This window comes from Vigna umbellata, chromosome 10, assembly GCF_029865625.1.
Source record: "Vigna umbellata cultivar VRB3 chromosome 10, Vumbellata_1.0, whole genome shotgun sequence".
Lineage (NCBI taxonomy): Eukaryota > Viridiplantae > Streptophyta > Magnoliopsida > Fabales > Fabaceae > Vigna > Vigna umbellata.
The window spans coordinates 14,689,055-14,709,726 of NC_142174.1; the positions used below are offsets into that span (position 1 = coordinate 14,689,055).

General features: G+C 30.7%; 3 protein-coding genes across 3 annotated transcripts; 1 reads left to right on the top strand and 2 right to left on the bottom strand.

The window, feature by feature from the left end:
* Nucleotides 1-809: 809 nt before the first annotated feature.
* Nucleotides 810-2,544, top strand: LOC124830816 (uncharacterized). The gene is made up of 5 exons (XM_088100959.1): nucleotides 810-1,139; nucleotides 1,237-1,495; nucleotides 1,641-1,734; nucleotides 1,833-1,944; nucleotides 2,176-2,544. The coding sequence occupies exons 1-5, from the start codon at nucleotides 997-999 to the stop codon at nucleotides 2,351-2,353; spliced, it is 786 nt and encodes a 261-aa protein (XP_087957085.1). The 5' UTR covers nucleotides 810-996; the 3' UTR covers nucleotides 2,354-2,544.
* Nucleotides 2,545-4,614: 2,070 nt separating this feature from the next.
* Nucleotides 4,615-7,351, bottom strand: LOC124830810 (SAP domain-containing protein). Its single transcript, XM_047304644.2, has 8 exons — nucleotides 7,009-7,351; nucleotides 6,804-6,921; nucleotides 6,415-6,476; nucleotides 6,280-6,331; nucleotides 6,086-6,191; nucleotides 5,601-5,699; nucleotides 5,397-5,520; nucleotides 4,615-5,301 (listed from the first exon to the last, which is right to left on the bottom strand). The coding sequence occupies exons 1-8, from the start codon at nucleotides 7,232-7,234 to the stop codon at nucleotides 4,832-4,834; spliced, it is 1,257 nt and encodes a 418-aa protein (XP_047160600.1). The 5' UTR covers nucleotides 7,235-7,351; the 3' UTR covers nucleotides 4,615-4,831.
* A 4,001-nt stretch (nucleotides 7,352-11,352) lies between these two features.
* Nucleotides 11,353-16,512, bottom strand: LOC124830802 (CDPK-related kinase 5-like). The gene is made up of 11 exons (XM_047304634.2): nucleotides 15,704-16,512; nucleotides 14,673-14,803; nucleotides 14,463-14,504; nucleotides 14,220-14,328; nucleotides 13,638-13,716; nucleotides 13,256-13,552; nucleotides 13,069-13,178; nucleotides 12,529-12,636; nucleotides 12,393-12,455; nucleotides 12,137-12,304; nucleotides 11,353-11,822 (listed from the first exon to the last, which is right to left on the bottom strand). Exons 1-11 carry the CDS (start codon nucleotides 16,226-16,228, stop codon nucleotides 11,685-11,687), a joined length of 1,770 nt encoding a protein of 589 aa, XP_047160590.1. The 5' UTR covers nucleotides 16,229-16,512; the 3' UTR covers nucleotides 11,353-11,684.
* Between the last annotated feature and the right edge of the window lie 4,160 nt (nucleotides 16,513-20,672).

A 20,672-nucleotide genomic window follows, 5' to 3' on the forward strand; every position in this document is an offset into this window, starting at 1 on the left:
AATAATTTTAACTTTTGATCCAAATGGATTTGTGTCGACCATCAACCAAATTCAATTTATCTCGATTTTTTATCCAGATTTACTAATTTTAACCTTTAATTAAGATTAGGATCAACTTTAAGTTGGGCTAGACCAAATTTTAACTAAACTAACTATACCAAATTGAACTCTTTTTCCACTATGATCAGTAAAAAATTGACATAATTTAATTCAAGAAAAGCAAGAGGAATTTATTAAAATTTACAACAACAAAAATGATCGATTACACAAATATTATAAATATAAACTCACGGCAAGAGTCTTTATTTTATTTTAGAGAAATCATATTATTGATGCCATTTTTAAGATTTATTTTAGAAGTTCTATTCTAATACAATAATTTCACGAGACTCATATTTATATCTTAATTTTATAATTTGAAAAGTAATTTATTAGAGTGAGATAAAGAAAAAAAAAGTAGTACTTTATAAAAGTTAACATGATAAATATAAAACTGTATGGATATGGTATATCTTTCTGGAATAAAAAATTGTTGGAAAAAGAGACATTAAATTTAAGGAGGATGAGTCCTGAATTGGATATGCATCCAAGCAAAAGAAAGCATATAGAGAGTGAGAGAGGCATGTGTTAAAGGGTCCCATGTCTCTCTGCCCTCCCAACTAGCTGCAACCACAATAATAGTTTGTGCCATATGCATTGAATATCTGCCGTTAAAGTGCTCCATGTTTTCTTTCCTTTCCACTAATGGAATTCTCCACCCTTCAAAATCTAATAAAGGAATGTAACGTAACGTGCTCTATTATAAGCTAGAACCTACAAGATAACAGTGTGCAAGAGTTTCTTGAAAACGACAAACCCTGCATCGCATCGGTTCCTTTTCAGGATAAAGACACACCATAAGCATACTCCTTAATCATATATATCTTGTTTGAACCTCAAAACAAAAATGAAAGCTTTCGTTTCTTGGTTTGATTAGTAACTTAACATTGGTTCAAGATGATCAGAAGCACCGCAAGCTCTAGCTCCGCCCGAGGCATTGCTGCTATAGTTGGCGTGGGTCCCAAGCTAGGTCGTTCCATCGCCCGCAACTTCGCTCACCATGGCTACACTGTTGCCATTCTCGCTCGCGACCTAGGCACGTTTATATGCTTACATCATGTGTATGTATGTATGTATAAATAGTATGGTGATGATGTAGATATATGTATATATATACGTGTGTGTGTTTACAGGTAGATTGTCGAGAGTGGCGGAGGAAATAGCGAGGGAAGAGAAAGCACAGGTGTTTGCGATACGCGTGGACTGCGCCGATTCCAAAAGCGTGAGGGATGCATTCGAAGGAGTTCATTCCCTCGGATTCATTGAGGTTCTTGTCTATAATGCTAATTACCAACCCCTCTCTCCCAACCCCATCTCCTTCCAAAACATCCATCTCGACACTTTTCAAAATTCCGTCGCTGTTTCCGCCGTCGGTGCCTTCCACTGCGCTCAAGAGGTTCTCTAATAATATTATTCTCTTCCTTAACCTTTTTTTTTTCTATATTTACTTACAGTAAGTAACAAAATATTCAATGTTCCCTACAAATTGACGAGTCTCGTTAGGTTTGATATAACATTTATGGGTGGAACGAATGAATCAGGTGTTGACGGGGATGGTGGAAAGAGGGAAGGGCACGATCATTTTCACGGGCTGTTCTGCTTCACTGAATGGCATACCTGGATACTCCCAACTATGTAATAAACAAGCATTAATTGATTATTGTTTGGTTATTGTTATTCTATCTCCACCAAAACCAGTGGTTTTGATAAATTGAATTGATGAATGTTGACAGGCTGCGGGAAGTTCGCATTGAGAGCGCTGGCACAATGCTTGGCAAGGGAATTTCAACCTCACGGAGTGCACATAGCACATGTAATCATTGACGGTGTTGTTGCCCCACCCAGGTTCGTTTTTGTTATTCATCGTCGGTCAATAGATTCCGATTCAAGTCCTACTTTCCCCATCTTTATGCATGCATGCGTCAACATAACAAACCCCTAAAAAGGAAAAGTCTTAAGGTGTGAATCAATCTATGCATGAATTAACTAAAACATGCGACAACGATTCTTCAATCAATGCTACAGAGTTAGCATAAGGTTTGATTAATCTGATATGTTGTGGACGTACATGTACAGTTATTGTCGGAGAAAATCAGGTTCGGTTGGGGACGAAATAAGCATAAGCAGTGGAGAGGATGAGGGCACAGTGGACCCAGACGCCGTGGCTCAAACATATTGGCACTTGCACATTCAGGACAGAACCGCTTGGACCCAAGAAATTGATCTGCGTTCCAACACTGCTACATTCTTCTAGCTTCTTCCTCTGGCAATAAATTAAGTAGTTTGCAATCAATTTCTGTGAGATGTGTAGTTTAATTTGTTCAATTTACCTCTCTTACCTTTCCTAATTTCAGTGTTTCATTTCTTCCTCTAGTTTGAGAAAAGCTTTTGCTTTTGGCACTGTACTAAACTTTGATTATAATGATCATCAGGTAATCATCTTTACTGTTATGTTCTGTAAGGTGAGATAGAAAGAAAGAAATTAATTATTAATGAACAATTTAGATATAGAAATGATTTTGGTGTACAACCCAATGATTGTATTGGGTAATGAAGAGTTAATTTGTGGATAATAATGGATCAAGTTATTGCGTTGGAAAAAGTGGAACATTGTATGGACCCAGCATTGGAAAAGGGGGTTTAAAGGAAATGGGATGACAACAAGGTTGCATGGATAGAAGCATAACTTCGTGTTCTATCCTACAACACATATACTCTGTATTTCCTTGACCTTCACATGGATATTTTAGCTCCCGAAACAGTAGTTGGAGATTTATACGATTTATGATTGCAAATCTGTTATTTCACATTATAGACGTACTAGACAGAGAAACGTAAAATCTGCTTTTAAACTATTCTATAAGATTTTCTGTGATATAAATATATGGAATCCCGACTACATAAAAAAAGGTAAATAAAAAGATTCACTTTATTGTAAGAATTTACTTAACATTGTGTATGTAATGGGATGAAATTAACTTTAGAAAAATGATATTCATTCGTAAAATTGATAAAAATAAATAAATAAATATTTTTGTTTTTTATTCTGATTGCCTTCCTTTGGAAAGTGAAGGTAGGAGTTGCAGTTGCTGACACGTCCTGCCATATTTAGTAGTATGAATTGACATTTGAGGGGCACAAAAATTGAAGATATGAATATCTTTATTTATGTTTTTGTTGAATAGTTCCAGAAAAGAATGAAAAGCGAGGGAGAGAGAGAGAGACGCGACAGTGAAGCGGTGTGATATATTGAATTGATAACTACTACTTCATAAATTAGATGACGTAAAGGATAGAACCACCACACCGGATGCTGAACTCCTGGATCTTTTTACATGATTCACATGTGAAAATAAATAAAGGAAACCAATATATTAAAAATACTTGAATAAAAGATATTTATATAATATTAAAGATGGTTAATATTTTTAAGAAGGATTGAAACGGAAAAAGTTTATTATAAAAATAATTTATTATTTTATTAAAGATAATCGATTGCAATGAAAATAATAGTTTAAGTTAGTCATTCGTTTTTTGTTTATTTTATCTCAAGTCTAAAATTTGAAATCAACATCTCTTTTAATGCGTGTATATTATTACTGGATCCAAAAGGTGAACTAACATATAATTTTTTTTGTTATTTACATTTCTTAAATTATTTATAATTCGAAAAGTATACTATTTTTTATAACTTCAATATTGTTACGTGTTATTATTGACCAAAGTATACAAGTCATTATCACTTGTGTTAATAAATGATGTTTTTAAATTTAATTATAGTATCAAATTTTATTTAGAATATAGTAATTAATAAGTCGATTTCAGATTTTTCTTTGATTTTTCATAGCTTTTATCGGGCAATTACTTCTTGCACCTCAATCACCCATCTTTTAGGGAAAACATTTTTTGAAAGGTTTTTATGGGGGTGGGAGATGAAATTTTATGGGGGTGCAGAAGCTTTAGCGTAGTTATTGATGCATCATTGGCTTTAATTTGTTTACAAGGTCATGTTTGGCCACCCGTGGATGCAATGAAAGCTTCCCGGAAGCTAAATTTTCATAGGCTAGTCGAATACTTTCATAAATTCAATTTTTCGTTCTCATTTACAGACCGACTCAAAAATCTTCACATTTATACTTATAAACAATCACTAAAATGTCTTAATACAAAGAATTAGTTGTCACATCTTATTTCTATCTATGTTTAGAACTTAAAAGTAATTTATTTAATAACATTCTTTTCTTTTCTTTTTGTATAATATGAACACATTACTTAAAATAATGCATCAAGATATTACCTAATTATTATCAAATTAATCATGATTAAAAACCATCAAATATTAAATCAATACTTTCCCATAATCTTTCGACCAAAAAAATATTTTTCACACAATCAAGAATCAAACTTAAGTGCCTACCTATTTGCCAACTGGATCCAGTTTTGTGGATTGATATATGAATTAAATGGAAGAAAGTTTTCAGAGAATTTTAAGTCAACGACACTAGTTACAACAAGTATCCAAAAGCATATCAGGAGCATCATTTATTTGACATGATTGTATATCGGTTCAGCAACTATGATGAAGTATCTGTACATCCTAAAGATCCTAACCCAAACCCAACGTTTCAGAAAAAAGGCTTAAATTCCATCCACTGTGATGTGAACTAAAACTGTTCAAAGGCGAAATCAAACTGGTTTAAGTCCGAGTCTTCCAAATGAAAAATAGATCACATCATATACCGTACTTTCTCCCTCCATAATTCTTCAATTCGAAGTCGTATAGGTTTGTCTGGGTATGACGATTATGGTTGGATACCAGGTGTTGCGATCTAGTTGTGAATTCACCAACAGGAGGCCTGGAAGGTGGAATTAGACCTCTGTTGTGATAAAAGAATTCGCTTGGCACGTTCCTGCTTTGAGAATTTACATGATATCGGTATGTACTTTGCGTATAACTATCATATGATGGATAAACTGGAACTTGGTAACGGTCAAATTGATCAGAATGATGACTTCCCCCAGTATATCTGGACGCTCTTGAGGAAGCATTCTCCTTCCGTGTTACTGGAGTTGATGAAGTGGCCGCTCGAGGTTGAAAGCTATTTTCTCTTCTGAAGCCATCTTGGTGCCTGACCTTATCTACAGAGGATCTTCCTGATTTTGACCGTTTTTCATTGTGGATTTCATGCGACCGTTTGGAACCTAATAATAGCAAGAGTTGAGTGACAAGTTATCACCAATACTGTGATAAACTATAACATAGTGCAACAAACCCGTCTGCTGAAATCCAAAATTACCTCTACATTCATTCGCAAAACAACTTCTCTTTTTGTTCTTCAACGCTCTCTTAGATCTCGCTGCTGCACCGCGTCTGTGCTTCTCATGAAGTACTTCGATTCTATCAGCTTCATTTTTCCATCTCTATATCATGAAGAACAATGAAAGTAACAAACTGTAACTTGAAAGAGATAACATTGATAAAGGTTGGCACACGCTGATACCTGTCTGTAAGTTTTCTGTTTGTAGAGATTCCGTCCCTTTACGAGTAAAGGGGAGAGTGGAGGCAATTTCCTAACCCCAGTACTCCACAACACCTCCACCTGCAAGACATAGATGAAGAATTTGAATTATATAATTTGAAGAGTAGCTACTAAATTTTTTAGGTATAACATCCAACTACAAAACCAATTGTGTTATTTTTTATTTACGTTTCTCCGTTCTCAAGTACAAGAAATTGGCTATTGACTTGCAAAACAATTGTACCACCGCAAATACCAGATTAAATATAAAAGCTAACAGAAATTCTCAAGACAAAATTTGAGAGAGAAACCAGAACTCTACTTTACTAACCAAGATAGCCATTGTGTACTGCTCCATTTTACAAGAGCATATATGATCCAGTAACGGGTGTCCAAATAAAAGACCAAAGTGTAATACAGAACTCTTTTTCATGCATCCAACTAATTGCAGCAAACTTTAGACTCACAGTGAAGGTATGCTGTTGTTTAGCTGCACCATAGCTCTCCTTCACAACCCTGCCAGCAACAGTTCTGTTTCCTATAATTTTTCCATGCCTAGTCACTTTACTAAACCTGGTAAAACGTACAACTAAGTTGTAAAGGAACAATTCAGGGATAGGAAGAAATCATTGATTAAAAGTAACCAGTGCAAACAAATTACTTTTCATAAACCTTTTGTCTGAACAGTACAACATCTCCCATGCAGACATCACCTGAGTTAAGTGAGAAAACGAGTATTTAACAGAGAACGATAAAAGTTAGGCAAATGATAGCAAAAAAGGAAAGAGTAATTTACCGGTACAATTAATGGTAAAGGATGATTTTGGGTAGAGCGTGTATCCACTTCCGTATTTTAACCTGGGATATCAAAATGTTTGAAGTATATAAACTCAAAACCAAAACTAAAGAGCCTTTCCTTCTTCAGAAAGAAAGAATCATTCTATTACTCTTAAATGGATATGGCACAAATATTTCTTAGAACTATGTAGGACAAACATAATTTCTTCTGTTGAGACAAAATCAAGCAAAACTCATTCACATGAAAAATTTTCTTTCTAAGAACAATGAGAAAATGAAAACAACTACAAATGATTATTAGGTCAGTAATTTCATACGAAACTTCCGTGTATTGAAGTTGCTTCTAACTCAATAGTCAAATAGGCTTCTCGAATCGGAAACCCTTACCTCCAATGCTCCCTTATCCTGGCAACACAAATATCTCTATTTCCCGCTATTCTCAGGCCATGATTCCGTAGATAAGCCTTGCATTCCTTTAGTTTCAAAGATTGAATATCCTTTCCTTCTGGAAAAATCACACATAAAACGTAGAATTTAACGGCACTGATCGAACACGATATTAATAACTTCGTTAACATTAGTAAATTAATACCACGAAGTAGGGAGACGACTTTATCGGAGAGAGAGGAATCATCAACGTCATAGTCATCGGATTCGGATTCGGATTCGGATGCTTCATCGAAATCGCTTTCTTCTTCATCATCATCGTCATCTTCCTCTTCTACTTCTTCATCATCATCGTCATCTTCCTCTTCTACTCCTTCTTCTTCTTCAGACGAGGAAACCATGACAATGTTTTTTCCTCTCATCTGATCCATTTCCTGAAAGTGTGTAATAGCATTCAGGACAGGCCCCTAGAAGTTGGGACAAGACTGAGAAAGGTACGAAAATTGAATTGAAAGAAACAAGATTGCTTCATCCTACACCTCCAACATCTCATCTTACACCTTCAAAAATTTCATTTTTAACCTTCTAACATGCACATTTAATTTTTAACTTTCTTCTCTTTCTTATTAAAGATATTTTAATAACTATCTTTTTATTTTCTTTTCTTTTTTTATTAAAGACACTCTACACCATCTTAAAATTAATTCTAATTTAATTTAAAATTTAAATATTATTTAATATAATTTTATATTTTAATAATTATTAAAATATGATTTATATTATAATAATAGCTATATTAAAAAATTAAAAATCAGTTTTGTTTTTTATTTAAAATTTAATCAATATTTAATTTAATTAAAGTTATAGCATTATTTATTATATTTTTATATTTTAATAATTATTAAAATATGATTTATATTTTTATAATAGTTTTATTAAAAAATAAAAATAATAATAACTAAAATAAGAGTAAAAGTAATAAAAGTAAAAATTATATTAAAAATCACATTTAATATATTAAAATATATTAAATTATATCAAAATATTAAATTAAATTAAAAGCAAACTTTTAGAAACGTTAGTCGGATATTGACGTCCGATAAATTTATAATCGGATATGGATATCCGATAAATAAATTTTTCTAAAATTTTGATTTTTATTTCAGTTTTAATAATTATTTAATTTAGTTTAATATTTTAATATCATTTAATATATTTAAATATATTAAATGTGATTTTTAATATTATTTTTATTCTTATTTTAGTTATTATTATTTTTAATTTTTAATAAAATTATTATAAAAATATAAATTATATTTTAATAATTATTAAAATATAAAAATATAATAAATAATGCTATAATATTTAGTTAAAATAAACGTTGATTAAATTTTAAATAAAAAGCAAAACTGTTTTTCGATAACAAGTTTTTAAAAATTTTTGTTTTTATTTACAATTTAATAATTGTTTAATTTATTTTAATATTTTAATATAATTTAATATATTTGAATATATTAAGTCAAATTTTATATTATTATTATTATTTTATTTTTATTTTTATTTTTATTTTTTTAATATAGTTATTATTATAATATAAATCATATTTTAATAATTATTAAAATATAAAATTATATTAAATAATATTTAAATTTGAAATTAAATTAGAATTATTATTAAGGTGGTGTAGAGTGTCTTTAATAGAAAAAGAGAAGAAAATAAAATGTATTTAATTAGAAAGAGAAGAAAGTTAAAAATGAAATTTTTAAAAAGGTTAGAGGTGCAGGATGTCAGAAGGTTAAAAATGAAATTTTTGAAGGTGCAGGATGAGATGTTGGAGGTGTAGGATGAAGCACTCAAGAAACAAAACGCAAGGCTGGGCTTTTGAGCCCGGGCATCATTTCAATCAAGGCTTTTTACTTCTGCACCACCATAATTTCCAACTAAACCCCCTTAACTTTGGGAACCTATCATTGTTCTGGAAATATTTCAGAACAAGGTGTCTAAAATTTTCAAAACAATTTCTAGAACAAATATTTTGGAATATAATGAAATGCATTTTGAAATACAATGTTCATAATAATTTTTCTAAAATATATATAATAAATTTCAAAAATGAATATTTCAGAAAAAACATTTTAAAATAATTTTTCAAACATAAATGATAGTTTTCAGAATAACCTCTATTTTCTTCTTCTTCTTTTTTCTTCCCGAATGAAAAAATGACAAAGATAATGACGAGAATAAGTACATTAATGACTTAGTGTAATAAGGAAAAGTATCTTATCTTAATCTTAATAGAGTACAATTAACAGTAATGTGGTGCAGGGAAAAAAATCACCAAAGTTTGATACTACTGAATTTTGAACTTTCACAATTTTTTTATACGAAATTTAAAAAAATATATATTTAAAAATACATATTTGAATTTTTTATAGAAATAGTTAAATGATGTTTTAAAAAACCATTGTAGTTTGATTTTATATAATATTTACGAATTAAATCATAGGTATACTCAGAACATAATAAGATCAGTAAATTTGTTGAACAAAATGGTAAAATTTTAAATTGTTTTTTTTTCTTTTGCTGTACCTGATTACCTTCTTTGGTTAGTATATTCATTTCAAATAAAACTTAAACATAATTAAAATTTAATGTAACTAAAAATTTGTTTATATATATATATATTAATTAAAACTAAATATAATTAAAATTCACATTTTTGTGTTGAACCTAGTTAAAATTTAACATAATTAAAAATTTACCTTATTAACATTGTGAGTTGCAACATCATCTAACATTAACTTTTCTTAATAAATTTTCAATTCAAATAAAATAAAATAAAAACAGATAAATGAAATTTTAATTAAAACAAAATTCAAATCTAATATAAAATAAAGAGTGTGATTTTAATTAAAACAAAATTTAAAAATCTAATAAAAAATAAAGGGTGTTATTTTGTTATACTATTCACCTCTACTGAATTTTAAAAGTAAAGTATATATTTTTTCTGTTACATCCTTAAAAAACTCTTATGATTAAGATTATAAGAAGTTTACAAACTGATTAATTTTGTAAACTTAATTTTAATGAAGTATTGACAAATAAATTATTTTTATTTTAATAATTTATCATTTTTGTAGTAAAAAATAAAATTTATGATTCGTATTACGATTTTATAAATTCAATATGATTTAACCATAATATCGTTTTTAACTGTTGGCTTTTAATCAATATATTATGTTTTCTTTCTTAACCATTATCATAACAAACGCATAACAATATACATATTTCATGTGTTTAAAATTATACTTATTTAAATTATTATCCGATAGTTTAAACTAATTTAATTTTAATTTCAAATATGAAAATTGAATTAAATTCAAGTGTTTTAAATTCATATATATATATATATATATATATATATATATATATATATATATATATATATATATATATATATATATATATATATATATACGTTAGAGGTGTACTTTAAGTATAAGTCAAAAGTCAACCTTACAAAACCAGCTTGTGGAATGAAGTTTGCACTATTTATAAATTATGAATTGACCTTATTTCTAATAGATGAAAAACTTTCAACAATATCGAATTTAATTATAAGGTGGTCTGTATGAGTAGGCCATAATAATTATCTTTTTCATTGTTTTTTCTTCTCAAATAAAATAATAATCAATGTTTTCCAAATATTCTTTTAATGTTTTTTCAAACTTTTAACAAAGGCAGAGACAATAAAAGCTATAACACAATTTTTGAGATGTTAATGTTGTAATCTTCTTTTCTTTCTCAATTTTTTTTTAGTAAAATTTCTTTTCCAAATTTGTCATTCATTTATAAGCTAAGTAAGTACAGTGTAGGTGAGAGAAATGATGATACTATGTATTCAATTGAAACAGAAGAGTAGACAATATCACAATTTGTAATCCAGTATCATATTAATTATATTGATATAATCATTATATTAAATATAAACACATAATACTAATAACTCATTATTATATTTTTTATAAATTCTCTTTAAATTATTCACATCCCCTCGGAAAACATTACACTACAAACTAATCATTATTTATTTTAAGCACTATTATTATTTTATTTACTTTTTAAAAATATTGAAGTCCAAAGTTCGACTTTTTGAAAAATAAATATGATTATGTACTAGCTTCTTAAAAAAATTTAAAAAGTTTTTATTTTTCTTCTTCTACCAAATAAACATGCACAAATTTAAGCACATTTCGAGAAACGGTGTCTTTGTGCTGAAGACGAAAACAAAGCGAAAAAAAAAAGTTGTATTAATATTTAAAAATATAAAATCTATAAAAATTGAGATGTTAAGCTTTCTTAAAAAGATTGCATGAAAAAAATAATGATAAATTATATTTTAATCTGTGTTATAAATATAAACATCTATGTCCACAAGTATAATTAATTATATTTTTAATATAATTAACCATTATGTTATTAATTTTTATTAATATTTACGTATTTCTTTAGCATAATAACATTAATAATTAAAAGAGAATTATTCAAATAAAAACAAAATATTGATAATGATTAAAAAAATTAAGATCACAAGAATGACACACCTCCATTGTTTATCTTCTAAGAAGTTACAGATTAGAGATTAGCCTTTCAATACACTACAACTTTACAGTGGAAAATACAATCGCCTGTAGCAGGTTTGCCTCAAGTGGTGAAAGAACGAGATAATTCTATAAAGGTATATGCTGAGCCACAATGTGCAAAAAAGAAAATCACCTGAAGATATGGTTGTAATGATTCTTTTAGCAATTTTCTAAGCCAGATAGATCATCGTGTAGTTTAGTCAAGCAACCTTGGATATTTGCTAAGCTTCTTAGATCTCTATTGAGCTTTTGCAAGACTTCTAGATGGACCATGCAACAGTTTGACAAACCCGATGAAACTTAATTTTCCATCAGTGTGCCGAATCCAATCATGGAGAACAGCATGAACAGGGACAGATGGACCAAGCCCAAGCACCTGGTTATTATTCAGATAAAACTAAGTTAAATCGCTGTTCAAATGAACCCAAGTTAAATCAAATTATCATGTCATAAAAAGGCAAACATGGACATTACATCAACTGAAACTAGTTGTATGCCTTATACTTGCACTGATATTGAAATTGCTGTTCTTTTGATTCAGAAACAACTAGGCCTTATGTAAATGTAACTCGTTATCATGAGGAATGAAGAAAATTAATATATTTAAATCACACTGCAACACCGCGAAAGTTTGAAATAGGTATGTATGCATAAACTATCATCAATTCATCGTAGTCAAATAAAACATACCGAAGCTAGTTCGTCAATGACTAAGGCCTTGTTTCCGTCCTTTTCAAAGAGTTCGTAAGCATTACGTGCGCGTTGCTCCCACTGGTCATGTGTTTCAAGTTGATGAACACTAAGCGCAGCCGCACAGAACTCATCAAAATCCATCCTTCTAAATTGTAATGCATTAAGCTGCCACCCATATTATTCGTAATCAATAACTACTACAGGTACAGAATGCCATTTGAATAATTTCTATGGCTAAATCATAGTACTTAACTGATATCAGAAAGTCAGGTACGCGTGACTCGTTCATAGCATCTGTTGCACTCAGCATCAAGACCTGAGCAACCCAAAGTTGTGAGATGACAAATACCATCCCTTAATATCTTAAAAATAATTGAAACATAACCGACCGCTGTGATATTTTCCAAGCTAATAGAGCCATTTTTGCTTGGATTTAAAAGTGAAAACTGCTCCCTCAAGTAAAATAGCTCATCCACAGTTAATGTCTTGGACAGAGCCTGATCCAGTGCCCGTGAAGAAAAATTTCAGTAAGTTGTTCAGAAGAAAATATAGTGTAATCAATAAAGAAAAGGCAGCAGGAACAACCAAAATGACGGAAAGAACCAATGCTCTTTAGTCACGCCACACATTTTAGAAAGGAAACCGTTACAATTATGAAACATTGTAAAATAATTGACAGGGTTGCTACTGAGATGAATTGGGGAATAATAAAATCGCTTATCCAGAAACATTAACTCCAAAATCTCTTAGATAAGTAGTATATCCATTAATAGGTGAAGAAGAAGAGACCATGGAGAACAAAACCATACAAATGAAAATCAATAGAGATGATGACAAAGGAAAATGGGACATACAGTTCAACAAGAGGTTCTATTTTTTATCACCATCAACTGTTAAATGCAGACAAAATTTTACATAAATAGACATACCCTTAAAGCCGCTTTCCGTAGAGATGAAGAACGCATGTATGCCTTCATGAGCTTGAATATTAGAATATCCAGAGGTACTTTCACATCCTTGTTTTTAATCCATGGATGACCTGAGGTGCCCAATTGTTGTAAGTAACAAATATAAATACAGGCACAAGAACCAGCAATCATTGCTGAGACAACTCACATAGTGCCTGTGCTGCAGACATTCTTTTCCGTGGATCTTTATTTAGTAATCGCATAACAAAATTTGTTGCCTCATCTGACAGAGAAGGCCAAGGAGGTTCATCAAAACTTGGATCAGCTTTTAACACGGCATGGAAGATACCAGACTCGGTCCGGGCCCAAAAGGGACGACTGCCACATAATAAAATATATGCAATCACTCCAATACTCCATACATCAGCTTCTGTACTGTAAGCTCTATGTAGAACTTCGGGTGCCACATAGTATGCACTGCCAACAATATCATTAAGTCTTTCATCTGTAAAGAACAATGAAAAGTCAAGAAATAAAGCAACTCCAAGATAATAAATAACATAACATATTTAAAAGGAATAAAAATATACCTGGTTTAACAAAATCTGACAACCCAAAGTCTATGGTCTTCAGGATTGAGTTCTCGTCCTTGGATGTGAACAAGAAGTTCTGATCCAAAAATTAGCCATTTTGAAAAGTTGTTCTTGATAAGAATCAGAGGACAAGTCCCATATGCCAAATCAATCAAAATCGCAAGTATCGTATTGCCTATTTGCACTAGATGATTATGACCACAAACCAATATTGAATAAAAGGAACACTATGCTCCTTCTCATAAATGCCCTCAAAAATCTAGAAATGGCGCATTAAAATTTGTGTTTTCCCCTTTTGCATTTGTTACGAAATCTTAGACAAACACAAGATAAATGAGTAAGATTATAATTACAGACAATAAAACCTTTCCCATAGCTTCCATTTTGTTTTCTTTTTCTACTACTTACTCCGCAAAAAGATAAATAATTTTTCGATCATAAAAGTGAAAGGTCGTTCTTTAATGAAAAAGATACTCCATACATCTGACTACGTAGTCTAAGAAGCTGAGTTCAATATTGTGAAACAGAAAAGGGTGGGGTGGGGAGAAGAAATCTCAAAAAACCACATATATACTTCACCTCAGGTTTAAGATCACGGTGCACGACACCCTGAAGATGGCAAAAGGCAACCACATCCAGTATTTGTCTAAGGACAACTTTTGCATCTTCCTCTGTGTACTTCCCACCTCTGAAAGAGCAAAGAGATATCTTATACTCGTTATGCTCAATATTTTGCCACTAATAACTTCCATTCATCCCCAATTGGCATCAGTGGCATCCAAATTTTAAAAATTCACATGTTCATTTGAAATAAATGAATACCTTGACAATATTCTGTCTAACAGCTCTCCTCCTTCACACAACCTAGAAGATGCATAACAGTTTAAAGAAAAAACTGTTAATACAAAACTCATTACACTTGTCCTTGCATATCCAATAAACGAGGACAAGTTATCTTCGTATTCCAAATCAAATTGCCAAAACCAATAACTAGAGCATTTAACTTAAACAAGCAACATAATTGAAGCTTACTCCATTACTATATAGACATTATCATGGTCTTCATATGCATCATAGAATTGTACTAGATTCTTGTGCCTAGTCAAAGCTCTCAAAATTTTTACCTCCCTTCTCACATCTTCAATAGCAATTGCAGTGGTCATCTGCAATTAAAATAAATTATGTACATTAATTAGTAAATATAAGTGTGACTTTGCTTTATTCTCATAAAAAATAAATTTATTAATATAATTCAAAGAGGCTAGGGAGGTTTACCTCAATGTATTCCAAGTAAAAGGAATATAGACAACAATAGATCACAAATTCTGAGATACTGGATATGGATCCACATTCGTAATAGATTTTCGTAATAAAGTTTATGTCTACATCTCCCTTACTACGAATGTGGATCCATTCCCATTAAAGACCCAAAAATCATGGAACTGTGGCAGTAACAAAGTAGCTTAAAAGGAAAATAATAAAATAAAGATAACAATAAGAAATGTAAGAACTTTACTCAACTCAAATTGTAGCAAAACAACAGATCCATACTTGACTATAAGCAATGCAACCATTCAAGTGGAACTCTCTTTTACATCCCAAGTCTAAACAAGCATTGAAAAGTTTCAGCCGGTCTTTTTCTTTGCCTCAGCATTTTATCATATTTGTTAAGAAATCAGTACTGTTTTAGACAGCATAAACTGATATGGAAAAGTAGAAATGCATGACCATCACAATCGAACCCAGTAAAATCCCCAATACTAACTACCCAAACATCAATAAAACTAACAGTAAGGAGCAAGGTTATAGAAAACGGTCCCCAACCATGATTTCGGCCACAAGGTTTTTTAGATTCTCCACAACCACAATTGCATCACAAGTCACATTTGTGCACAATTCCCCACATTGCCAATAATAAGACATAATTTAAAACCTTAGCTAGGAATGACAATTCAACCACAATTTTCAAAAACTAACAGTGAAAAGCTTAAAATTATTGGGGTAATAAAATGATAATCATAACTAATACTACTTATAAATTGCATGTGAATTTTGGTGAAAACCTTGGCTTTTGGAATGACTTTAATGGCCACTTGTTGCCCCTTCACCTCTCCTTTCTTCACCTTAGCAACACAAGTGTATCCAAAATGCCCTCTCCCAACCTCATCTCCAACTTCATATTTATTTCCGAAATGTTTGGAGAATCCAAAAGTCTTGTTCAGTCCAGAGAACCCCTCCTCCTCAGGTATGGGAGCCTCGTTGGGTTTCACCGACCCGTGCCGCCGCGCCAGAGCCGCCCTTATGTGCTTTGCCGGCGAGGGCGACAGAAACGATCGCTTGAAGAAGCGGCGGGGCGAGACGGGTAACACGTAGCGGCCCGGACTCGGACTGTAGAATGGAAAGAAGGGAGATCTCTTACCGTTCTCGAGCTCCTTAGGTTTTTGGCTCTCGCCATCGGTGCTGCGCAAGTGAGGTTCGGGGCTGTGACTGTGAGTGACTGCGACGGCAACATCTTGAGAATGTAGAGTGGGGGAGTGAGTGGCTGATTGGGTAGAGGAGAAAGTGGGTTTGGAAGTGCAGAGACCCATTCGGTTTTCCTTGATTACGAAAAAAGCACGCAATGTGGTAATGTAATGACTCGAGGTCAAAACATTGCATGTGATAACCGTGGGAATGGATCGTGTATGAGCTTGAATTGGGAAGTTCTTGCTTCGGAAATCTTCTAGTTAAGTTCAAATGTGGAGTTTGAGAGAATTAAGGTTTGGTGGGTTCGTTGATGGTGGAGACTGTTCGTTTAACAATGGTGGTGGGACTGTACTCATGGAGAAGAAGAAGAAAACAGAGAGAGAATTTTCGTACTAAAAACGCGTAAATTAAAATAAAGAATAACGGTGACATACATTTATACAATAAAATAGTCATAAAAAATAAATTTTTATATTTTTCAAGAAATAAGAAAATAAAAAAATAAGAAAGAACGGTATTAAATAAATGTAAAAATTTATGTGTGTAAAGAATATTTTTTTTCTAAAATAAGAGGGTTTAGTTAGAACATGAAAATTATATTCCAATACTAAAAATAAAACCACGTAAAATCAAAGTGTACTCGTGGTCTTATTTACCCTACGTCTGTACAATGTGCAGTAGTTTGTTCAGTATATCTCTATCACGTTCCGTACATTAATTATAAAGTTTATTTTATGGTAAATATTAAACTAGAAGGTGAAAAAAATTATCGATTTAACTTTTATTAATATTTGAAAGGTGTAAAATTGATTTAAAAGATTTCGAATGGAGGATGCAAGAGATTATATATTTAATTTCTTTAGTAATAATTAATTTTTTTCGAAAAAGAAAAACACTTCATCCTTATTTGTAAAATTATGTAAAATATGAAAATATAAGTCTATTCTCCAGGGTTTTCAATTTTTATAAATAATTAAAGTAAATATTTTGATAGTTTTAACTAATTAAAAAAACATAACTCATTTGACTTAAAAATAGTTACTGTAAAAATAGTAAATTTTACACCACCTAATAAATAATATCAAATTGGTTACAATACAATATAAAAAGGTCATGTTATTCTGGTATTTTATTTTATTTTTTATTAATTTTTTATATATTTTATAAAATATTTTAAATTAACATAATTTTAGCTTAGGAGAGAAAGGAGAAAAATGCATGCATTTAAAAACGTCCAATGACGGACAAAGACCATAGAAAAATAAATTTGGTAAAAGAAATATTTTTTTCTAATTGATTCTGATGTTTTTGGATAAAATATTTAGACAAGTTGAATAGTGATTAAGATTATGACATGTCTTAAGGTTTAAGTAATACTTACAAAAGTTCTTATACATTTTTCATTGATAAATTTCTTAAATTAATAGCGAGATTGAATCTGCGGACTTATAAATTGTAATATGTTACTCTATTTCAGAGAAAAATAAATGTTTTGGTGCAAATTAATAAACTAAAAACATTCACTGTACATGTTATAGACGTGATTTATTTAATGTTTTTTTTAAATATCTTTCAACTCCTTTTCATAGTATTAACTTTAATTATTTTGAACTTATTTTAAATTTTTAATATTTGATCGTTTATGTCCAATTAATAAATATTAAAAAATAACCTTAATTTAAAAAATATAAAATTTTTCCATTCGAAATCTTATCTCTTTAACTTATTATTATTATATAATAAAATAAAATCCAAAATTCTAACAATGTTATTAGTAAGGATAACAATGATAATGTTTATTCGTTATCATATCATAACAAAAAAATATTTATTATTTATCATATACTAGTTTAAAAATTATTATGAATATTTATGGATATTTAAAAAAATATTTTATAAAATTTTAAAATAAAATTTAAATGAAAATAATTTTAATATAAATTAAATTAAATAAAAATAAAAATTTAATTTTAATTAAATTTAATTTAATAAAATATAAAAAAATTTAATTTTAATTTTTTACAAATAATAAATTAAAATTAAAATTTGATTTTAATACTTCTAGACAGATATTAAATATTCCAAATGTGAGAATCCCTAGAAAATAGAATATTAGAGTAAATAGATGTATTAAAATAATGAGACCGAGTATTTTATTTTAAAATAATCTTATAATATAAATAGAATTTTATAAAATTATCTAAAACAATGTCTATCTCTATAAACTTTTTCCTTTTCGTTATCTCTCACTTCTCTCTACTCTTTCTCACTCTTGGACTATTTGTTTGACGATTAGGAAGTGTCTAGGCGATCCTAGCGACGAGAGCTACAATTCTTACCGATCAATTTCTTGATTTGAGCCGGTAAGTTTCGTTCCTCTTTTCTAGATTTTCCCTTAAATATGTAATTATGCAGATTTTTTGTTTTTGCATGAGAATTGTGTCTCTCTTTCTTAACTCTTAGCTCAATTTAGGTTCTAAGGTTGATTTCCTATTACCAATCGGTGATTTGTAGGGTTTTCTAGAGTTTCCTTGTGGTGCAAGCATCAATCAGTGTTTTCTAGAGCTGTGCAGCGTTTCCCTAAGGTAAGGGAAGCTAGAGTTACACTCTAATTTAGTAATTGGATATGTATGTGTAAATTCTTGGTTATCTTGTTGTTTGAACTAAACTTAGACTCTAGAGTAACTATATCATGCGTGATTTGACTGTTTTGGAATGTGCCTTTGATGAACTGTGAAAAATGAACTGAATTGGATGATGAATTATATGTTATGGGCTGTGTTGAATGTTAGAAATTGTGATAGGGTTGGTTGGTTGGGAAGAAAGTCATATTGCCAAGGTTTAAGGCTAGTTTTGAGGAAGTGGAGTAGTGAAAATGTGAAATAGGGGTTAGATGATCAATTGGTTTGTTATGATAGTTTGGACAAGTCATTTGGGACTTGTTAGAGTCCCTAAGTTGCTTAAAATAGTGTCAAAAGTGGTAGAATGTGATTTAGATCCATAAGTTGATAAATTGTGTGTTTTGGAGTGGGAAATTGTTAGAAATCACTTTAGAATGATGGTAGTAATGTTTAGAAATACTTTTCAAGTCTAATTAGGTGTATAACTCAATTTAAGAGGATTAGAAGTTGGGAAAAATAGTTGGAATTTGTAAATTTGGTGTAGGTTGCGTAATTCTGCAGATTATGCAGACTCGCTGAGCGAGTTGAGTCGCTCAGCGAGTGGTCGTGGAGGTTGACTCCTTATTTATTGGTTCGCACAGCGAGAAGGGTCGTTGAGCGAGATGTCTAGGTCTGGGAGCATTGTGATTCTATTCGACCAACGCATTGAGGTAGTTGAGCGAGTGAGTTGAGGGGCTGGTCCACTGTCTGGTGAGTTTCACTTAGCCAGTGATGTCGTTGAGCGCGAATTCAATGTCTGGTACCATTGGGAATTTTATTCGCACAACGAGCTGAGTTGTTGTGCGAGTAAAGTCTGTGGTCGCTCAACGAGTAGGTGTGTTAAGCGACTGTTTCAGATTAACATGTATTCTTTTATTATTTGATCTTTATTGGTTGAGTTATGTAATTGATTTAATTATGGATTATGTATGACTATATGATGTATGACTATATGATGTATGACTATGTACGGGTATTATGTGAGTATCAAAAGTTATGTGTGTCATGAAATTGTGAAAGTGTGCATAATTATATTGGTTCAAATGATTTCACGGATGGTTATATGGGTTCCATGGGAGGAACTTTTTCGATACGGTTTAAGTGTTATTAGAATGAATACAAGGAGCTCAGTATTGGGAGTTATCCTAACACTCTAATGATCGTTCATTCTCAAATAAAGATGATTGATTCATGTGGTGAGAGTAGTAGGAGGTCCTAGTATAGACGCTACTTGGAGGCTTATTGCGCAGTAACAGACTAACCTTATGAGTGGTAGGGTGAAACCCATGGCAATGATTTTGCAAAATAGTAGAGGCCACCACAAGTGCACAACTCATCATAGCTCAATATTCATTCTAAGTCCGGACAGTCAAGTCTAAGTCATAACTTGTTTAGAATGTTTGAAGTTAATTGTATTATCTGAATGAATTAATGTATGAATCTTTTATATCTAGCTTACCCTTCTGTATGTGTTTGTCTTTGTATATGACTATGTTCTTGTTTGGCTATAATCATCCTATGGGTGTAAGCAGAAGGAGATGAGCACTGTGAAGCAGACGCTTGATGAGAATTATCCGGTTGCTTAGTTAGTTTAGTCTAACCTGTAGATAGTTTTGTTTTATTTCGTCTGTATATAAAGTTTAAATTTATAGTTGTTTTGGATAACTATAAGTTAGACTTTATATTTTAATTAAATGTTTTATCATATAATACATGTGATAACTTTTTTATATAGTATTTTATTATATTTTTGGTATGTTACACCAAATTATCTTTATAAATTTTATCTATAAATAGTTACGAAAACAGATATTTTTTTCATTCTTAATTATTAACTTTTATTTACTATTATACTATTATTTTAAAACATATAATACACAATAATAAACCTGATTATCTACTGTTA